Raw genomic sequence first — 22,645 nt, 5'->3', positions numbered from 1 at the left:
AAAATAGCAAAGGCTCAGGCTCATCAGATCTGCTCTCCATATGTGCATCACTACTAGTATTTTCAGTTTTTAGTATTCCAGTGCACCTCCCTCATAGTGCCCAAATCCAGTAAATAAAGTTAACTGAGCTTATAACTTTATGGAGTCATCCTGCAAATTAGTTATGTATATTACTATTTTTTAAAGATAGGTATAATAGAAAAATATACGTTTTTCTGACTATTTTTGTCAAGTTAAAGTTCTAATTAACCTTTTGTGTTCATTCTGGTTACCCTTATGATGCAAGCTGGACTGAATGGACAATTTCTTCCACAGTCTGGGGCCTTGTCCTGCAGGAAAGGAATTGGGTTTTGTTTTTTTAAATAGTAGCTCAGATTTTTTTCTATGAAACACAGCCCACAGGGCAAGAAATCCCTGTAAAATAAAAGGAATTCTAAGGCTTCAGGACTATGTACCTAAAGAGAGTATAAATTATGAACATATTTGTTACCAACTTTGAAGAGATCGACATTAAAAACATTTTTAATACTTTGTATACATCACAGTTCAAGTCTGTCTCAAGGCCACATTCAGCAACTGTTACTCATGTTGAGTAGTCCCTATCAATGTGACTTCTTGGGTAAATTCTATTGATTAGTGCAGAAGGGTGTCACAAGGCCTGTGTGCCACTTAGGCTACGTGTTAGGCCCTGTTTCAATTCCCATTGAAGTGATGATTCTCCCTGAATGTAGTTGCACGGTAGACCCGTTTATGTGAGGGAAATGAACCAATCAGTAACATATAATTTTCCTAGTGGAGATGAAAAACCTGGAAGTATTTCAGAACAAAGAAGAAAGGAGAATGTTGATAATGATAGATAACTGTGCTGTCATTTACTTACAGAGGAATTAAAAAATAATTTCTAGAAGTGCTATGTTTTGGAAGTAAACTCCCAGGAGTCCCTACATACTATCATCAGGGATATGCATAACGATTTATAAGTGACTGGTCCATTTTTTAATAAAATGGCAGGACAAAGGCCACAATACAGGAAAGTGTCCCCATTCAGGAAAGCACATAGGCACATACGTAAAGTTAAGCAAGTGTTTTGGTGCTTTCGTGAATAGGAATAAACTTAAGCAGATACTTAAATGTTTTCCTGAATTGCAGTTAGAATGAGGAGGGCTACACCATTGCCAAACAAGCTGACATTAAATGCACTTGGTAGAATTCTTTCTGTTTTTTTCCTCTGAAATAGAAAGTCGATTGATTAAAAGGGTCCATACAGACTTTGAGCTGGTAATCAGTGAACAGTTGAACCAGGAAAACAGATTCTTCCCTCCCCCAACCCAGAAGCAATATATGGATCATCTTCCCAGGTGAACCATGATCACCACTACGGCATTTGACCCGTGGTAGCATACACAACTTGCTGAGTCCTGTGTGATGGCTGTGGCTGGCAGGTCTGTGCAAGTGGTGCACCATCAGCCACATCTCCACCACACATGCCACCTTCACACCCCTAGTTAATAGGCTTGCAGAGCCTGTCTTTGTAGCATGCAGGAAAATGTGGCCTCCGCTTGCTTAATCCATCTGTATTCAGCAAACCTGTACTATGAAACTGCACACATGGCATTGTGCTATGGCCTCGGGATTTCACCCATATGGAAAGTAAAGAAATTTTCTGTTGAGCATAAAAGAGAGTGATCCAATAGTTGCACAGTCACACATTCTAGACACATATACTAAGTGTTTGGAGGTGGAAAAGGACAGAGGCAGGATTCTTTGTTAGCATTTGTTTCCTTTTAGAAGTTACTTACTCCAAACACGTCTATGTATCTTTTAAATCAGCTTAGAGCAACCAAGAAAATGCGTATTATTTAACGACCAAATCTAGAATAATTAAAACACAATAGCTACATTAATTGCTACAGCAGCCAAGGGAATGCCAACTATTAAACTGCTCTATCTAGAATGACTCAACTCCATATTCCACCATATAGATTTAATTAATATTGTTCACTATATAAGTACCAAACTGCCTAACATCCAGATACACAAATGCCAGAAAAAATTGTCTCACTTTCTTTACCGTTTGCATTTGGGACCCAGAAGCTTGATGAGATGCTTGCATTTTATTACTAGAGGATCAGGTGTTTTTCCTCTAGGATCAAAAACTGTCATCTAACATTTCCTTTCTTCATTTCAGTTCTTACTTCCTTCATTCTCTTTTTCCATAGTCACCTGTACAATGAAAAAAGTTAGAATACTGTTATATCTAGATGAGCCAACTTTTCTCCCTATCTTATTTATACCCTCCATACTCCTGATCAGTTGGCTCTTAGATGCTGACAAGTTATCACTGCTATGAAACAAGCTTGTTACCCTTTCGGCTGGCTCCTACACTCTGTGGAACTTGAGTTGTTAGGCTCCTAAAGTTGTAAAGTCCAAAACTTTGTATGTGTGAGACTTAACAGTTCTTGCAGGATTATTTGTCACCGGGGGGAAGTGCATGATGGTTTAATCAGCTGGGAGAAGGGCTTGTTACTCTTGTCAGAGGAAGAGGTTTGTAGAAGAGGGGGGAGGTAGAGATATTTGTCCCTAGGTAGAAGGTATGGAGGGTTTTGCGTGATGTGGATACTTGGGGCTTTTTTCATTGTGAGAGGATTTGGAGAGAGTCAGGCAGAACACATGTTTTGAGAAGGGAGAATAGGCCCCCTCCATTTCTCTACACTTCAGGTATAGGATTGTGAAGCAAGGGAAGTTGCCTGGGTAATTCTCCATGTGACTGTGCCTTAGTCCCATGCTCTTGTAAGAGCAGGCTATTATAAGGCCCCCCTTTTGTGTGAGTTACCTTCCGTAATAGTGTTCTGGCTCAGAAGTCTAAGTATCCTCAGCATTCAGAAGTGGAATTCCCTCAGCAGATCAGGAGAGGAGCCAAAAAGGTGTTTTAAACTATTCTTGCTCAGTGGCAAAACAGGAGCCCCAAGGTCATTTCCAAACCCTGGCTACTTCCAACAAAAAATTAATTCATAAACTGGCTGTACCAGCAACACCTTTTGCATTCTTTCCAAATTTGGAAAAGATGAGTGATGAAGCAAAATTGAATCCATTTAATCGAACAGCTTCAGAATATTCCTGGGAATGGAATGCATTATTTCATTGCTAGATTTGTGGCCTATAGCTAACACCATTCATGAAAGATTTATGGAGAGAAAAGTTAAGACAGATGCCATTAGCTGTTCTAATTCATAATTTTGGAGTTGAGCTGCTGTTTGAAATACTTGTCCATAGAAAGCAAAACTTTTTCAAATTTAATACATTAGAATTCCTGCAATTTTCTGCATAAAAATTGCATCTTTGCAGTTGTTTCTATTTATATTATTAGTCAAGCAGTATACTATTAAAGTAAGTATTTAAAATGCACTTTAATTAAACTGCAGGACTTATGCCTTACTTAATGTAATGAAGAAAGAGAATTTAAAATGAAGTAGCATCATTGTATTCATTTGTAAATAACATATTGCAGCCAACTGTTTCTTAATTGCCCAGACTGTTGATAAATAATCCAGTCCTGCTGCTCTCCACAGACAATTTGCTTTGGATCAGAGTAGGCAATTCAAATAACACTAATTACAGTGAAACCCTTTTACAGTGAATTCCTGTTTGCCATGCGGGAAAAAATTCACTATATCAGGGGAAAGCACTTTTGCCTTTGATTTGTGTCTAAAACATGAGAAAAACATAAAAGCCGCATGTTGTGCTAAATAAAGAACGTACACTTGCATTTAAAGTACTTATATTTTACTTTTTATGATACAGTTGTGAATTATGTTCATTTTGCATTTGTAATTAGAGGGCGGAACAGATGTGAAAGCTTAGTTTAAAGTGATGTATCCATTAAAATAACCTATGCTGCCAAGTGATTGTTCAGTATAACAGGGGATCCGTTCACTATGAGAGGAATTCTACTTTATTGGAAGGAAACCAGGACTTTAGGAAATGTTGTCTATATCAGGGGATTTGCTGTAACATGGTATCATTGTATTTATGATCTTAGGATGTTAAAATGAATATTAAATTAAACAAAATTCCCAGAATTACTCGGGAGGCAGCTAAGTACATAACATTTAGTACAGATGGTTGGAAGGCACAATTTTGCTCCATCACCGCATCCGTATCCTTGAACGATTTCAACTGAAGACAGCATTTCTTTGAATTTTTCATTAAACCAGACGTCTTGAAATATGAATTCCTTTTATGTTTCTGTGAGTTTTGGCTAAAAGAACCCCAGTGAATAAATCATATAATACTACGTGTCACCAGCACTTGTGAATATTTCTGCTTTGTTATTCTACTCTCAGTAGAGCACCATTGATTATCAAACTCAGCGGAGAGCATTTTATGATCATATATCTCCATTAGCTCCTAGTTTGACTACCATAGATTTTTCTGGTTAAGTCTGCATTATGTATTAGGAAGCCTATCTCTTCAATATAAAGTTTGATTTTATTCTCTCTAAGCCTAGAACTCTTATTATGTATTATGTATAAAGATTCTTATCTTTTATATGTAAAAATAGGGGCACTATCTTTGTGCAACTGAAATGTGTGCCCTCTTTTTTTTTCTTGATTCACAGACAGCATATTTTATTATGAAGATGAATTTCTACAATGAAATGGCTGTCAGGGTAAATATTTCTTCACTTGTTAAACAAATGAAAAGTCAATTGTGCTCCGAATTTGCTTTTAATAAAATGAGCAAACCAGAATATATAAACTTGATTGATATGCTGATGGTAAAGGGCAGGAAATAGCATATAGTTAAAAATTAAAGTTACACTAAGTAATCCTGGTGGTATTTGAAAATTACTGCTAGATTTAAGACATTTGTATGTAAATTCTTGTACCTTTTAACATATGGTGATAAAAGACAAAAATACCAAAAAGCAACCCACATGTATGCATGTATGTGTGTGTGTGAATGTACAAACTTAAACTGAATTCCCATCTTTGTAAACTATGACTTTGTCTGACTCCTTCAAATCATATTATGATATCTGTGTCTATAACATCTTTAATTTAACTTTTGTGCTCTATTCTTTTAGAATAAATTAGTAGAACTTCCATGCATTTATGTATCGTTAGATAATATGATAGTACGTCATATTAGCGACTGTCAGATTTCAACTTTTATGAAATGCAGTAGTTTAATATTCATAGAGCACATTAGCCCCATAGGGTGTCTGATTGAATCCATTTGCAAAATACATTTGGACCAATTAAAATAAACTTATAACAACACTAAGAATGGTTGTTTTTACTAACCTTGTGGTTTTAATCAGGAAAGAACTGAGTGGAGTAGACAGTAACAGCCTGTAATACCTTCAAGGATAGTTAATGAATAGCCAGACCTCGTCTGGATGATAAACTTAGGATATTCTAATTCTGTTATATGTCTGATTGTTTCATATGGAAAAAACATCTTTTTAAATTTTAATTGTTAAGTTGTGCATTTCTTGTCTCTTACTTATCTACATTTGACTACCAAATCAGACATATTTACAACTTCTTGAGATGTGGACCAGTAAGCCAGTGTGTAGGAGGAGCATAGAGGCTATTGGCTATCTTTGAGAGGAAGTGAAACACAGACAGCGGTCACAGTCTTCATCCTCATACTGCAGGAATACAGATCAAAAACTAAGAAAAAGTGAATAATGTTAACATTATTTTTCAAGATCAATCATATGGAGCTCCCTCTAAACTCTCATTCAGCTGCTAGAAGCTATCATTGAGAAAAATTTTAATGAAATTTTAATAAACATTTGTGGCATTTTTATAGATATCCTACAGAAATGCTTTGAAACAATAACTTCCTAATTTCCTATGTAAATCTTCCCTCCTCCTTCATTTTTAGTTTCACAGTAGGAGGAGGGAATAAATAAATGCACTGTAAATAAGCAACTTATTCTTTTGAGTTTTATTAGTACTCCACAGAGGAGGTAAGAACACAGCAGACTTTATGTATCATTGTGAATTTTAATGCTTTTGAAAGGTTCTGGATTGATAGCCTTGCACAGAACAGGTACATGAGCAGTGACAGTGCAAGCTTCCCTCACCAAACCCCTGCTAACATGCATCATCCCTGATCTAAAGAAACCTCTAGATGGCTGGGGTAGTTTTGTCTCTGATGAGACTGCCAGCAAGAGAGGCAAGTGGAAGTGGTAGTTTGTGCAATGTGGATATTTGTTCCCTGGGAACCAGACTAGGACCACAAAATGCATTTCACGCAGGTTACTGAGCAGCTATCATATGATGGTATCTTTGGTCTTGTAATGGACAGTCTAATTACTTCATTAGTTGATAATATTGCAAATATTTTTTCTCAGGATGTACAGGAAAATGCTCTGCTGCACGTGCCTTTTGTAAGAGAAAACATGGATACATGTTAGTGCATGCAATGGCCCTCTAATGTATTTATTCTACTGCTGCAGAAGCAGTCATCCAGCTGGCAAAGTGAACACAAGTTAATTGACTAAATACATAGGCAGAACTGTGCTGACCTCATTGATGATGTAATCAGTGATTCTTTAGAGAAAGAAGGATGCAAACAATCCTTGTACTTCATTTAATAAAAACAGAGAATAAAAAAGTTTGTCTAAGGGAAAACTGCAAAATCTATTGTATCCATTACATAAGTGGTTAGCGGTGTAAAGTATTGCATTCCTGGGCCATTGAGTCCCGAGCCAACAATACATTTAAGCACATGTGTAACTTTAAGAACATGAAAACTCTGTGGAATGAGATCTTCGTTCCCTTCTGGCCTCTTTACTCTGCATAAAAGGGCCAGAGTGGTGTAAAAGGGCCCTAAAAGGGCCCTGATATGTGTATGGGGGAGGATTTCCTTGATGCAGGAACTGCAGAAGACAAGCATCAGGCTATATTCTAAGGATCCCATCTCAAGCCCTGATGTAGGGAGTATGTTGAAGTCAGGACCGCAACATGCAGTGCCATGGAGATCCCCATAGGGCAGCCTTTGGAGGCTGCTGTAACAGAGCTCTGGAGCTTTTTAAGTTATACCAAGGACTTCTATCACCCTCAGAGCAGCCGAAGGTTGGGAGGGCACAAGAGTGACTTAAACCAATTTCAGAGTAGCAGCCATGGTAGTCTGTATTCGCAAGAAGAAAAGGAGTACTTGTGGCACCTTAGAGACTAACACATTTATTTGAGCATAAGCTCTCGTGAGCGACAGCTCACTTCATCGGATACATTCAGTGGAAAATACAGTGGGGAGATTTATATACATAGAGAACATGAAACAGTGGGTGTTACCATACACACTGTAACGAGAGTGATCAGGTAAGGTGAGCTATTACCAGCAGGAGAGCGGGGGGCGGAGGGGGGGGGAACCTTTTGTAGTGATAATCAAGGTGGGCCATTTCCAGCAGTTGACAAGAACGTCTGAGGAACGGGGGTGGGGGGTGGAGGAATAAACATGGGGAAATAGTTTTACTTTGTGTAATGACCCATCCACTCCCAGTCTTTATTCAAGCCTAAGTTAATTGTACCAGTTTGCAAATTAATTCCAATTCAGCAGTCTCTCATTGGAGTCTCTTTTTGAAGTTTTTTTGTTGAAGATTTGCAACTTTTAGGTCTGTAATTGAGTGACCAAAGAGATTGTCCGACTGGTTTTTGAATGTTATAATTCTTGACGTCTGATTTGTGTCCATTTATTCTTTTACATAGAGACTGTCCAGTTTGACCAATGTACATGGCAGAGGGGCATTACTGGCACATGATGGCATATATCAGATTGGTAGATGTGCAGGTGAACGAGCCTCTGAGTGTGGCTGATGTAATTAGGCCCTATGATGGTGTCCCCTGAATAGATATGTGGACACAGTTGGCAACGGGCTTTGTTGCAAGGATAGGTTCCTGGGTTAGTGGTTCTGTTGGGAGGTGTGTGGTTGCTGGTGAATATTTGCTTCAGGTTGGGGGGCTGTCCGTAAGCAAGGACTGGCATGTCTCCCAAGATCTGTGAGAGTGATGGGTCGTCCTTCAGGATAGGTTGTAGATCCTTGATGATGCGTTGGAGAGGTTTTAGTTGGGGGCTGAAGGTGATGGCTAGTGGCGTTCTGTTATTTTCTTTGTTGGGCCTGTCCTGTAGTAGGTGACTTCTGGGTACTCTTCTGGCTCTGTCAATCTGTTTCTTCACTTCAGCAAGTGAGTATTGTAGTTGTAAGAACGCTTGATAGAGATCTTGTAGGTGTTTGTCTCTGTCTGAGGGGTTGGAGCAAATGCGGTTGTATCGTAGAGACTGGCTGTAGACAATAAATCGTGTGGTGTGGTCTGGATGAAAGCTGGAGGCATGTAGGTAGGCATAGCAGTCAGTAGGTTTCCGGTGTAGGGTGGTATTTATGTGACCATTGCTTATTAGTGCACCGTAGTGCCCCACTGTTCCTCATACGTTCTTGTCAGCTGCTGGAAATGGCCCACCTTGATTATCACTACAAAAGGTTCCCCCCCCCCCCCCGCTCTCCTGCTGGTAATAGCTCACCTTAAGTGATCACTCTTGTTACAGTGTGTATGGTAACACCCATTGTTTCATGTTCTCTATGTATATAAATCTCCCCACTGTATTTTCCACTGAATGCATCTGATGAAGTGAGCTGTGGCTCACGAAAGCTTTTGCTCAGATGAATTTGTTAGTCTCTAAAGTGCCACAAGTACTCCTTTTCTTTAAACCAATTTAGCCCCCTCTTCCTCTGGGTTGTGAGTTCAGTGCTGATTCTCTCAAAGGCATAGCACAGAATCTCACCCTTAGTACACATTTTAGGAGTTGAAGGTGCTTAGGGGCAAACCCTACCCCCCTTTGTGAGTAGGCGCCAATTGCCCAGAAATACTTATTTTGTTTTAGTTTATTGCTTAGTTAATAGCTGTTTTAAAAGTATTCTACAATGGGATAAATGCTGCATTGATTTACATCTCATGCAGCTGAAGTCAGTGGAAAAGCATAGGATTTGTAAATCAGCTCAGAAATAGGCCCTATGTCTCTTTCAGCACTCCCGGGTTTCAGAGGCAGTTACATACTTAAGTCAAATATACTTGTGCAAAACTCCAAGGGAAAAGGGTAGGGCCTTTGATATGCAACATAAAACAAAACTTTTTTCCTGTACATTTATACAGTAATCAAAATATTGGGTGTGATTCTCAGCTGATATCTGCGTAGTCCCATTGTTTTCAATGGTGTAAAAGTGCCTAGAGTCACTGATGTCAGTGCAAATATATCAATTTACACCAATAGAAGATCTGGTCCATTGTTTTCATTTACTTATAAACACTGGCTGTGAGTCTCCATTGCATGCATCTGATGAAGTGAGCTGTAGCTCACGAAAGCTTATGCTCAAATAAATTGGTTAGTCTCTAAGGTGCCACAAGTACTCCTTTTCTTTTTTCTTTTTGTGTAGTCATTGATACCTATGCAAGTGAATGTAAAAATGCTACCATTTTGATATGGTAGAGTTTTATATCCATTTTGCCTCCTTGTGCACAGATATAAATGGCTGTATAAGATGTAGACCATTAGAGAATAAGGGCTGTTGGGTTTAGAGATAGCTGCTCTAGGGCCTGATTTACAACTGCTTTACTCCAGTTTTACATGAGTGTAAACCCATTGAAATCAGTGGAGTTACATTCACAGAAAACAGGAGTATAAAAAGTTGTGAATAAGTTCTTTAGTGTGTAAGTGCATTATACTCTTAGCTTTAGATAATTCTTTTAAAATCAAGGTTAGATTAAAAGTGAAATGTGACTCTTGGACTTAACCTCTTGTATACAGTGTTTTGCCTCATAACTCTATCAGCCTAGCTGGTTACATTTGCTTAGGAAGAGACCTGAAACTGCAACAGTAGGAGTAACATGTCTACACTACGAAAGTACTCTGATTTTACAGAAGTCGATTTTTGGGAACAGATTGTATAAAATCGAGTGCATGTGTCCACACTAAGCACATTAATTCGGCGGTGTGTGTCCACAGTACCATGGCAAGCGTCGACATTCCGAGCGGTGCACTGTGAGTAGCTATCCCACAGTCCCCACAGTCCCTGCTGCCCATTGGAATTCTGGCCTGAGCTCCCAATGCCTGATGGGGCCAAAAATTTGTCGCGGATGGTTATGGGTAAATGTCGTCAGTCAACCCTCCCTCCTTCCGTGAAAGCAATGGCAGACAATAATTTCCTTCCCTTTTCCCTGGAGCAGATGCCATAGCATGGCAAGCATGGAGCCCGTTCAGCTCACCGCAGCAGTTATGACCATTGTAAACACCTCGCGTATTATCGTGCAGTTTATTGAGAACCAGCACCTGAAAAACCAGGCGAGGAGGCGACAGCAGCGCGGTGATGAGGACATGAACACAGATTTCTCTAAAACCGTGGTCCCCAGCAATTTGGAGATCATGGTGTTAATGGGGCAGGCTCATGCCACAGAACACCGATTCTGGGCCCAGGAAACAAGCACAGAGTGGTGGGACCGCATAGTGTTGCAGGTTTGGGATGATTCCCAGTGGCTCCGAAACTTTTGCATGCGTAAGGGCACTTTCATGGAACTTTGTGATTTGCTTTCCCCTGCCCTGAAGCGCAAGAATACCAAGAGTACCTCACAGTTCACAAGCGAGTGGCAGTAGCCCTCAGCTACCGGTCAGTCGGTAATCAATTTGGAGTGGGCAAATCTACTGTGGGGGTTGTTGTGATGCAAGTAGCCAATGCAATCATTGAGCTGCTGCTATCAAAGGTAGTGACTCTGAGAAATGTGCAGGTCATAGTAGCTGGCTTTGCTGCAATGGGATTCCCTAACAGATGGAACACATATCCCTATCTTGGGACCGGACTACCAGGGCAGCCAGTACATAAACCGCAGGGGCTACTTTTCAGTGGTGCTGCAAGCACTGGTGGATCACAAGTTTCACCATCATCAATGTGGGATGGCCGAGAAAGGTTCATGACGCTCACGTCTTCAGGAACTCTGGTCTGTTTAAACGGCTGCAGGAAGGGATTTACTTCCCAGACCAGAAAATAATTGTTGGGGATGTTGAAATGCCTATAGTTATCCTTGGGGACCCAGCCTACCTCTTAATGCCCTGGCTCATGAAGCCGTACACAGGCACCCTGGACAGTAGTAAGGAACTGTTCAACTATAGGCTAAGCAAGTGCAGAATGGTGGTAGAGTGTGCATTTGGACATTTAAAAGTGCGCTGGTGCAGTTTACTGACTCGCTCAGACCTCAGCGAAACCAATATTCCCATTGTTATTGATGTTTGCTGTGTGCTCCACAATCTCTGTGAGAGTAAAGGGGAGACGTTTATGGCAGGGTGGGAGGTTGAGGCAAATTGCCTGCTGAATATGCGCAGCCAGACACCAGGGCGGTTAGAAGAGCACAGCAGGAAGCAGTGCACATCAGAGAAGCTTTGAAAACCAGTTTCATGACTGGCCAGGGTACTATGTGACACTTCTGTTTGTTTCTCCTTGATGAAAACCCGCCCCCTTGGTTGACTCTAAATTCCCTGTAAGCCACCGGCCCTCCCTCCTTTGATCACAACTTGCTTGCAAAGGAAATAAAGTCACTGTCGTTTAAAAAACATGTATTCTTTATTAATTGATTATAAAAATAGGGACATAACTCACAAGGTAGCCCAGGTAGGGTGTGGGAAGAGGGTAGGAGGGAAGGAAAAGGCCACTTCAAAACTTGTTGAATGACAGCCTTCTGTTGCTTGGGCTGTCCACTGGGGTGGAGTGGTTGGGTGCCCTGAGTCTCCTCCCCCCCCCCCCCCCCGCGTTCCTGGGTGTCTGGGTGAGGAGGCTATGGAACTTGGGGAGGAGGGAGGGCGGTTAAACAGGGGCTGCAGCGGCAGTCTGTGATCCTGCTGCCGTTCCTGAACCTCCACTAGACGCCGGAGCATGTCTGTTTGATCCTGCAGTAGCCCCAGCATTGCATTATGCCTCCTCTGAATTTCCTGCTGCCACCTCTCCTCATGTTCATCAGCCGCTTTCCTGTATGCTGCTATTGTGTCCCTCCACACATTCTGCTGAGCTCTGTCAGTGCCGGACAACTGCATGAGCTCAGAGAACATTTCATCGCGCATGCGTTTTTTCGCCGCCTTATCTGAGATAGCCTTTGGGACAGAGGAGGGAGGCTTGAAACATTTGCAGCTGCTGGCAGGAAAAAAGAGAGTGAAGTATTTAAAAAGATACATTTTACAGAACAATGGCTATACTCTTTCACAGTGAACAACACTATTCACATTACATATCATGTGATTTTGGTACAACGTCGCATTTTGCATCTTATATTGAGTGCCTGTGGCTTTGGTTTCAGAGTAACAGCCATGTTAGTCTGTATTCGCAAAAAGAAAAGGAGTACTTGTGGCACCTTAGAGACTATCCAATTTATTTGAGCATAAGTGCATGCTGTGGAAAGTGTACACTTTCCACAGCATGCATCCGATGAAGTGAGCTGTAGCTCACGAAAGCTCATGCTCAAATGAATTGGTTAGTCTCTAAGGTGCCACAAGTACTCCTTTTCTTTTTGTGGCTTTGGTGTTAGAGATCACACACGCAGTGCCGGGCAACAGAATTTGGCTTGCAGGTGGCCATGGTAAGCCACAGTCTTTTGGCTTCTGCAACCTTCATAACAGCAGCGCTCTCCTCTCCCATACCAAGCGAAGCACATTGAGTTGGCCTTTAGTGCTGCGGTTTTCCTGTTAACGTGCAGCAGCAGAAACCAAACTAAATCCCTCCCCCCATCCAATTCTCTGGGATGATCGCTTTACCCCTCCCCCCACCGCATGGCTGGTATCAGGGAAGCCAAACGTGCTAGCCTAATGTGAACAGTTCAGCGCCAATGGCTCCCCCCCCACCCCCGCACCACATGGCTAACTGCAGGGAGGATTTCTTTTTAGCCACAGGCAAACAGCCCAGAAGGAACGGCCACCTCTGAATGTCCCCTTAATTAAATTCCCGTATTTCAACCAAGTTACCATGAACGATATCACTCTCCCGAGGATATCACAGAGAGATAAAGAACGGATGTTGCTTGAATGCCAGCAAACACCGGGACCGTACGCTGCCAGGCTTTGTCATGGAATGATACCAGATTACTTGCTACTAGCATGGCATGGAAAAGTGTCCTACCATGGAGCAGAGAATAAGGCTGCCCTCCCCAGAAACCTTCTGCAAAGGCTTTTAGAGTACCTCCAGGAGAGCTTCATGGAGATGTCCCTGGAGGATTTCCGCTACATCCCCAGACACGTTAACAGACTTTTCCAGTAGCTGTACTGGCCATAAATGCATCCCAAGTCCTCAGGGCTACTTAATTATTAAAAAAACGCTTTCTTTTATAACATGTATTATATTTTAAAAGGTACATTCACCAGAGGTCCCTTCTCCGGCTTCGTTGAATTGAGAGGGTATTTCAGTCAGGGTGATAAAAAGATCCTGGCTGTCGGGGAGAACGGTGTGCTCTCCCCAAGCTCATCCTCCTCCTCCTCATCTTCCCCGTCTGCAAAATCCTCAGGCATGGCAGAAAGTACCCCATCATCGGAGTCCACGGACAGGGGTGGGGAAGTGGTGGCAGCCCCCTGTAGAATTGCATGCAGCTCAGCATAGAAGCAGCACGTCTGGGGCTCTGTCCTGGAGTGTCCGTTTGATTCTTTGGTTTTCTGGTACGCTTGTCTGAGCTCCTTAAGTTTCATGCGGCACCGTGTTGTGTCCCTGCTGTAGCCTCTGTCTCTCATGGCCTCAGAGATTTTTTGAAATGTTTTGGCATTTCGTCTTTTGGAACGGAGTTCTGATAGCACGGATTCCTCTCCCCATACAGCGATTGGATCCAGTACCTCCCATTCGGTCCATGCTGGAGCTCTTTTTCAATTCTGGGACTGCGTGGTCACCTGTGCTGATGAGCTCGCCTGGCCAAACAGGAAATGAGATTCAAAAGTTGCCGGGGCTTTTCCTGTACACCTGACCAGTGCATCCGAGTTCAGAGTGCTGTCCAGAGTGGTCACAATGGTGCACTGTGGGAGAGCTCTTGGAGGCCAATACCTTCGAATTGCGTCCACACTAACCCTAATTCGAAACAGCGATGTTGATTTCAGCGCTAATCCCCTCATTGGGGAGGAGTACAGAAATCGGTTTTAAGAGCCCTTTATGTCGAAAAAAATGGCTTCGTTGTGTGGACGGGTGCAGGGTTAATTCGATTTAATGCTGCTAAATCCGACATAAACTCGTCGTGTAGACCAGGCCTAAAGTATACTCATAGGTCATGTTCAGAAGCTATCTCCCTGGATTATTTGGCCCTAGCTACTGTTATCTCTCTCTCCCCTCTGTAAAAACAGAAACATTCAGAAATGGTTTAAAACATAAGCTTATCATATTGAATTTATTTTCCGTTAATCAATTTTACTTTTTGAATATTGGGCGGTGATATATTATTCTCTTTCTGTTTGGGCGATTTAAGGTTGCTGTGAATTTTCAGCAACCAAAGTAATCCCCTCAAAATAAAATAATAATAATAATAAAATCTCCATGAGCAGATGGCTTTTGATATATCAAGGTTTTGCCATTAGTTTTAGTGCTTAAAATAAACATTATTTATAAGACCACTTACATTTTGATGTTACTTAATGAGGAATATGCATCATTGATTTGACTAGCTTAAGAGGTCATTTAGAACTTGCCTGTTAACAAGCTGTAATCTGCTGAGCACACAATGACTTTGTTTAAAATTATCTGTTCAGTGCTGATCAATGACAATAATTGTTTTGTACCAATCACTGTTGAAACTTGCTAATTACTTTGAAGGGCATACACAGTTGTCTTTTTTAGAAGTGTTAAAACATTCACCTTGGAATTAAAAAGCAATATAATCATAAAACATTGTACTCTGTTGCAAAAGCAAAATTTTCAGCAACTTTTATGTAGCAAATTTTAACATAAACAGAAGCTTTGTGTAAAAGCTTGAAGATATACTTTATTCTCTAAACAGCTTGTATCATATAGATGCATGCCCTCATGTGGCCTCTGACATGCAGAATTGGGAAAATGGAATCATAGCATTAAAAACTTTGAAATCTAGTCTGCTTTCATTTACACTAGCATATATCTAGAGTACTCCCTTTGAAGTCCATAGAGTTACCCTTGACTTATAATGCTGTAATCGAGGACAGAATTTGACACTTGCGGTGAAATCCTGGCCCCAGTGAAAACACTGAGAGTTTTGCCATTGACTACAGTAGGGACAAAATTTCATCCTTTGTCTTTAAATCTTGAAAAATTTCCGTAAAGAAGTTGATTGTGGACCGCACAAATTTGGAGTATCACATTAATAAAGATAAGGTACAAAATGTTCCTTATCTTTACAAAATAAGGTACAAAAGTTCGAAGGAGACTGCTTTAAGGAGAGCACAGCTATAGGGCAGCCAAGTTACTCCTGCCTAATAGCAGTAGTGAGGCCAAAGATGAAAACATACCGTGCATTCACACACTAAAAATTTTGTTTAAACCCAGATCTCTGCAAATATGCCCATTTTCACTATTCCCCTTCCTCTCCTTTTTTTACTCTGCATGCTTGTTGTGTATAAGAACATGAATGGGAAAGGGACACAAGAATTATAACCATGTAGTGCAGAGGACTATGTCTAATACTTAACCTTCGTTGTAGCAGCTTACATAATTATTATTTATTATTTTATATTACAGGAGTGCCTAGCAGTCCAAACTTGTTGTGTTAGATAGTATGCAGATATACAGTAATAGGCAGCCCCTCTCCCAAAGACCTTCCAATATGCAGTATTGGCAAGAGATTTTTAGTAGGTATGGGGTATCGGAAAGACTTGGGGCTAGGCCTGCCCTCCGGGGGTGGGGGGGAGAGGTTGGGGCTGCGCTCTGTTCCTTAAAGGAGCAGGAGGTGGCTGGGGAGGGCATTCAGCACAATACATATGCTAACAAACTTAAACAAAGGCTTTGTTTAAATTTGTTAGCATATATATTGTGCTGTTACCTTGGCCAGGAGTCCTCAAGAGGGGAAGGTTGGAGGGGATGGTCGCTGTTTAGGGCAAGAGCAACAAAAAAAGAGAAAAATCCTCCTCTTGTTTTTGGTAACTGTGCTGGGGTGTTCAAATTTTCCAGGCACCTACTAGGCAGAAAGAGTTCCTGGGTAGGGTTAGGAATGCATCTGTGGTATCAGTCCCAGCATCCTCTCCTTTCCCAATAGCTAGCGAGTAGTTTCTCACCTGGATAGTGCTCCTGGGCAGTGGGACCCCAATCTTTTGCACATTAGCTAGTAGATTTAGCTCTTTGGCTTTTAGGTGTCGAGTAACATTTCTAAGTGCTGTGTGTGGAGCTTGGGCTGTGGGGATGGGTGTTGGGAGGTGAATGGGCGTGCGAGTGATATAAGGCTGTGATATAAACCTGAGAGTGATAAATTAGAAATGAGAAGTGTCATATCTACAGAGAGATCTTAGGTAAAACAGGAGAAGACAAAATAAAAGGAAGGAAATAGAGAACAGTATGTAGGGAAAGTTACATAAGGGATGGAGGGAAAGAGAAGGCAGAGAGGAAATATACACAGAAGTCAACATGAGAAAAGATACATTGATATATATTACAGGAAAGAAAATGTGGAGTGGGAGCAGCCCTCTGCACTGGCCCTCACATCCTCTGAATAGGGGAAGAACAAGCTGCCTCCTCTCTGTCTCTGCATGTCCACATAGGAATTAATCTGGTTTTTAGTCAGCAGCCACTGAAATTACAAGAATTCTTACAACTCTGCTGCTAATTACTTCTTACTTCCATTTCCAAAGAAACAGATATCACAGTGCTAAACCTAAAGTGATTTAAAATAATCAACATTTTAGAGTCACCATGGTCAGAATTAAGCAGCAGAGCTAGTTTGAGCAGTGTTGTTGATTAAATTCTTGGGAAATTCTAGTCAGAATTGTGGCCTAAAATTTAAAATACATAGAGCTATGAATCCCCCTCTCCTGATGCTATGTTTAGGAGACCACATGGCCTAATATAGTGTATTAATAAACAGGACTACATTAAGGTAATTATTTACATGTAAGAAATTTCCCTTGATCTTTTTTCTACATAATTCCCATCAGTTTTGTTGGAAGGATAGCATTCTATGAAAATATTATGACTAATTACTTAACAAATAGCCCTGTACTGTCTTGCTTCTTAATAATAATGAATATAGTGTGTGGTCGGCACCTTGCAGGATGATGCCGCTTGCCTGCAGGACCCAGGGAATGGTAGAACATGCAGTGCTACTGGAAACCTCATAGAGACCCTGATCAAAAAGCCACTGAAGTTAGTGGAAAGTCTTCTACTAACTTCATTGGGCTTAGGATCAGACCCACAGTGCACAGCTGAGAGTGCAGTAGAGCTGGGGTGATAAAATGCTACGCACTGTGAATGATTACAACATTCTGGATGTTCTTCCTACCCCACTTACAGGACCTGTGTCACCAGGTGCAATGACGGTGGGAGTAGATGCCTGTGCAGAGCCCCTACTCCCTGCCACACCTCAATGCAGGCAACGACTTAAATCACTATTCGTTTATAATCACTGTCATCTCTTGATAACATCTCTAATACAGTTTTAGTACAAGACTTACTTCTCACCCTCACTGTATTAATGGAAAGATATATTTACGTATATGCGTGATGTCACTTTTTAAAGCACCATCATCCTTTGAAAAATATAACACGTATTTTATAAGCGTATTGCAAACTGTTTTCACTACTACATTGCATGAAATATACTAAAGTAAAATTATATTTCTTCTAGATTCAGAAAAGATGGCGAGGCTATTATATTCGAAAATATATCCATAATTACTATGCACTGAAGAAATATCTGGAAGCTATTTCTGTGAATAATGAGATTGTCAGGTAAAGATAAAAAAGAGTGATAAAACTTTAATTTCTTCTTCAGAATTAAGTGTGTGGGCGATTAAGGGATTTTTTAAATGTTTGCATTGAAAATTGGTTGTTGACAGTGAAAAATATAAAGACTTAGGTCTACATTCTGTATCCAGTCCCCATACAGAATTTCCATTGATTTCAGTAGTCATTTGCTGTTGCCATGAGTCCTACAGAAAACCTGACAACTATTAGGGAGCTGGTGTGTTGAGACCGCTGCCTCTCATGCTGACCAATGCGGTCTCATTGTTTCTTTGTGCTCCCCTGTCTGTCTGTATCCACCTGTTGTCGTTTCTCTTAAAGTGGATGCTTTTTGGGGAAGAGGACTATCTTTCTGTTATGTGTTTGTACAGTGCCTAGCACAGTGAGGGATTGGCCTGTGATTGGAGCTCTGCAATTGCAGCATAAATAAATGATAAATAAATAATAAATAAAAACATTGCCATCCAAATTATTCCCAGGTGTAACTCTACTGACCTCAGCTTCATCAGAGGACCCTTACATTTCAAGACTTTGTTTTTCTTTAAGACAGGTAATTTACAGATGTCAGAAATGCTTCTTTATTAGAGACATAATAAAACACTACTGCCAGCTCTTTGTAGGGTTCCTTTCAACAGTTGATACAATAAGGCTCTGTACATATTTTCATTAACATGATCACTGAGTGATTTATCTTTATATCCCATCTTTTCTTTGCCCTTACTTCGATTGTCTTGAAAGATAGTTGTCTTGCCTGTTAGTGGAATAACTTGGACACTACCCAGGCAACTTTGTAGGTGTTCAAAACAAACAAAGAAGCAAACAAACTAAATCAACTAAACAAAAAAAAAACCTCACCTATTTTTGTGAGCTAAATATAAGTTGTTTAGTTAAAACTAATTTCTGCAAATCTGGGTCAAGGTGACATTGCAAGTTCAACCAGATTATTAATTATTATTATTTTATTAAAATAATAAAATATTATGCAAGTGTATTGTATGAAATAAATAACACAGGTATTCTAACCATTTTTAAAAGTCTGTAGTTATTAATCTCCAGTATTCTTCTGTAAGAGTAGCTGTCTATTCTTTTATGGTGCACCTTCTTTATGATAATATGTAAATTATCATGTCTCATCAATATGTTGCTTTAGAAGTAATATAACTGCCTCCATCCACCTTTTGTTTACTGTTCATTTAGACACATTTAGACACAAAGCTGGTTCATATTTCAACCACAGAAACCAAATTTGAAAACAATTTTAATGTTGGGAATTGTATTTGTATCATCTCTACATCCTGCCACATCCAGTCCGAATTCTGACAACATATCCCAGGTTTGCTTTTTTCTGGCCAGTGATATCAGTATAGCTATAAATTTAATCACTGTCTAGGATTTACTCTTTACCCTGCTGGAAGTCTAAAATGAGTACTTTGTAACTGGATGAACTGCTGAGATGCAAGTCTACTTCCTTGTTCAAAATAGTTCAATCATCTCCTCTTGGTTCCTGAACCTGAAACAAGAGCAAGTAACTGACCTACAAGACTATGACATATATAGATAAAATAAGATAATGAGAAGTGGCATTTCTACTGTACTGAACATAGATTTATTGCAGTTTATATTTTGTTTTTTCTCCCAATATGTCTTTTCTTTGTTTCATATACCATACATTTGGTATTGTACTGCATTATTTTTGTATTCTGATGTTTGGCTCTTTCATTAAATTCCTTAATGGTTGTTTCAGATCATTAATATGCATACAGTGTCAATACACTATGTAGCTATTTTGTTCAAATCTTGAGTTGTGGCAAATAGGAGAGGAAATGATTTCTTACTATTTCTTTTAATGTATAGAGCTATTGTTTTGTCTGTCATTTATCAGGTCCATCGTAGATGTGACATATTCAGTCTGCTAGGTTTATTTCTCTTGTTGATATGTTTATACTCTGCTTCTTTGTTTATCTGAATTCTGGCTCTTAGGGATTCTGGAATCCACTGACAGTTTACCTGTGTGCATTTTAAGCTTTATTTTAGGGTAAGTTTTCTTGGTGCTGATCTGTTATTTTTGAAGTCCATGTTTTCTAATACTTTTATTCATTATTAGCATTTAATAACAACAATTAATGCTATTTCATCTTTGTGAATTAAATGGTATTATAAATACAACGCTAAATTTTTGAAAACTGTGTGTGTATATAGATATTTATTTATTTAATCACTGAGGCAAAGTAGTGTTACTGTGCACAGGCCACCATGCAACCTTGGATTTAGTTATAGTTCATCTACTCCATAGTTAGTGGTATAGTATTTTATTTTAATACATATGCAAGAATATATTTTCATACTGAGACAAGACGTTTTACAAAGATAAATTAGTTTGATTAGTTTAAAGGCTGAGTGTGCATTTGGTAGACATATACACTTGTAACCTCTTGCCCGATATGCAAAAACTGCCCCAGGTTATGAACAAGAAAACGATATTATGAAATTAAAAATTAGCCATAGACATGGTAGCATTAATAAAACATTATTAAGTTTGAGTGCAGAAGAACGAACATCCTTTACTTATGACAGAAACTCAAAGTGGAAGTCATATTCTCTTTCGCTATTATTGTATTAGATAGATGTTGGTTTTGACTGTTACTTTATGTCTTGTAACATTAAATGTATGATGCAATTGTTTGAAAACATAGCTAAATTAATTTCCTGACTAATTTCATTAGTATATCCTTCTGTTGATCTTGGTAACTATTTATTATTAGTCTATCCACTAAGTTTTTTTTTTTATTTAAACCCAAATTTACCCTGCACATTAGAAATAAATTGTACATTTTGTAATGAACTTGTCAACCGAACTGATCAGATACAATACATATTTTGTGTATTGAAAGAGAATCAATGGATTTTCTCTAGAAATAAGTATCACTGCATAGATCTCTTTATTGGCATAAATTAAAAAAGTAGTGTTCACTGCCCCCGAGCACCTACCTCATAGACTCCAGCAGGCATGCAATGGGGACGTGTGCCCGGGCCATATTCTCAACTCAGATAGATTTTCCTCCATTCAATCAAGAAGTGCTGCCAAGCACATTGGCTAGGAAGTGCTGGGCCTATATCATGACCGTGTAATGCATGGGAGTGCTACTGAAGGTTGGAGAGAGGTTCTCTGCATACTTCTCTCCCCCAACACATCATTTCAGGGACACTCACAATTTAGTTGTAGTTGTAACTATTTATTTAGTGTATATAAAAAACATTTAACCTTTTATTACAATAAATGCCATGAATAAAATGCATAGACAAATGAGAAGAACTAAGTGTCTAAAGATGCACCCTTATAAAATGATTGATGTTTCCTACAGCTTTACTATTACAGATATTTTGAAAGTTTGGGCCAGACTCATGGTACACTTCTGCAACGTATTAATAAACCTGGCTCAGGTTAAGCCACGTTTATGGCTGCTTTTCAATCCCAGAGTGAAACAAAGCAGCTGGAGCATTACTGATGAAACTGTCCCTTAATTAACTCATTCATCCTTTAGCTGCTTTCATCAAGACTTTTCCTTTAGTGCTGTATCAATGGTATTAGAGCTCTGAGCTTCTCCACATAACCCGAAAACCAGCTTTGACACAACACTGAAGCAAACACTTTGGTGGCTATAGCTGCCAACTAGATGGAGTAAATGCACATTAAAGTTTGTCATTACAATAGGTAGTATGAGTTTAGGAAGACTGCTTGAATGAGAAAGCTATGAGTAGTTTATGCAGATGATCCACACACACACAAAAAAAGATACCAAACTGCACCATCATATATGTTCCTTAATTCACATATTTTAGAATAGTGGAAAAGCAACATCATTTGCCCCATAACCTCAGCCGTGCAGAACACAGTGCCATCCACAGCCTCAGAAACAACTCTGACATCATAATCAAAAAGGCTGACAAAGGAGGTGCTGTCATCATCATGAATAGGTTGGAATATGAACAAGAAGCTGCTAGGCAGCTCTCCAACACCACTTTCTACAAGCCATTACCCTCTGATCCCACTGAGGGTTACCAAAAGAAACTACACCATTTGCTCAAGAAACTCCCTGAAAAAGCACAAGAACAAATCCGCACAGACACACCCCTGGAACCCCGACCAGGGGTATTCTATCTGCTACCCAAGATCCATAAACCTGGAAATCCTGGACGTCCCATCATCTCAGGCATTGGCACGCTGACAGCAGGATTGTCTGGCTATATAGACTCCCTCCTCAGGCCCTACGCTACCAGCACTCCCAGCTATCTTCGAGACACCACTGACTTCCTGAGGAAACTACAGTCCAATGGTGATCTTCCTGAAAACACCATCCTAGCCACTATGGTGGTAGAAGCCCTGTACACCAACATTCCACACAAAGATGGACTACAAGCCATCAGGAACAGTATCCCTGATAATGTCACGGCAAACCTGGTGGCTGAATTTTGTGACTTTGTCCTCACCCATTACTATTTCACATTTGGGGACAATGTATACCTTCAAATCAGCAGCACTGCTACGGGTACCCGCATGGCCCCACAGTATGCCAACATTGTTATGGCTGACTTAGAACAACGCTTCCTCAGCTCTCGTCCCCTAATGCCCCTACTCTACTTGCACTACATTGATGACATCTTCATCATTTGGACCCATGGAAAAGAAGCCCTTGAGGAATTCCACCCTGA

The 22,645-nt window shown here is 40.1% G+C and overlaps 1 protein-coding gene and 1 long non-coding RNA gene across 4 annotated transcripts in view; one reads left to right on the top strand and one right to left on the bottom strand.

Annotated features, from left to right (window-relative positions):
• The window catches only part of SPATA17 (spermatogenesis associated 17), a 148,338-nt gene that overhangs the window by 9,599 nt on the left and 116,094 nt on the right, over positions 1-22,645 (top strand). For 2 of the 3 annotated variants that reach the window (XM_048843197.2, XM_048843195.2), the window contains exons 4-5: positions 4,619-4,669; positions 17,820-17,923. In XM_048843197.2, the coding sequence (XP_048699154.1) occupies positions 4,619-4,669; positions 17,820-17,923 (155 nt within the window). The remainder of the gene's footprint in view (positions 1-4,618; positions 4,670-17,819; positions 17,924-22,645) is intronic. The other variant, XM_048843196.2, reaches the window with a different exon arrangement.
• The window catches only part of LOC125633639 (uncharacterized), a 33,576-nt gene continuing 24,554 nt past the window's right edge, over positions 13,624-22,645 (bottom strand). Inside the window, exon 3 of the long non-coding RNA XR_007355678.2 lies at positions 13,624-13,935. This is a non-coding gene — a long non-coding RNA (uncharacterized LOC125633639). The remainder of the gene's footprint in view (positions 13,936-22,645) is intronic.

The sequence above is a fragment of the Caretta caretta genome, chromosome 3, assembly GCF_965140235.1.
Source record: "Caretta caretta isolate rCarCar2 chromosome 3, rCarCar1.hap1, whole genome shotgun sequence".
In the NCBI taxonomy this organism is placed as follows: Eukaryota; Metazoa; Chordata; order Testudines; family Cheloniidae; genus Caretta; species Caretta caretta.
Note: the sequence above shows the minus strand (reverse complement) of the source record. Positions and strands in the feature narration are given on the sequence as shown.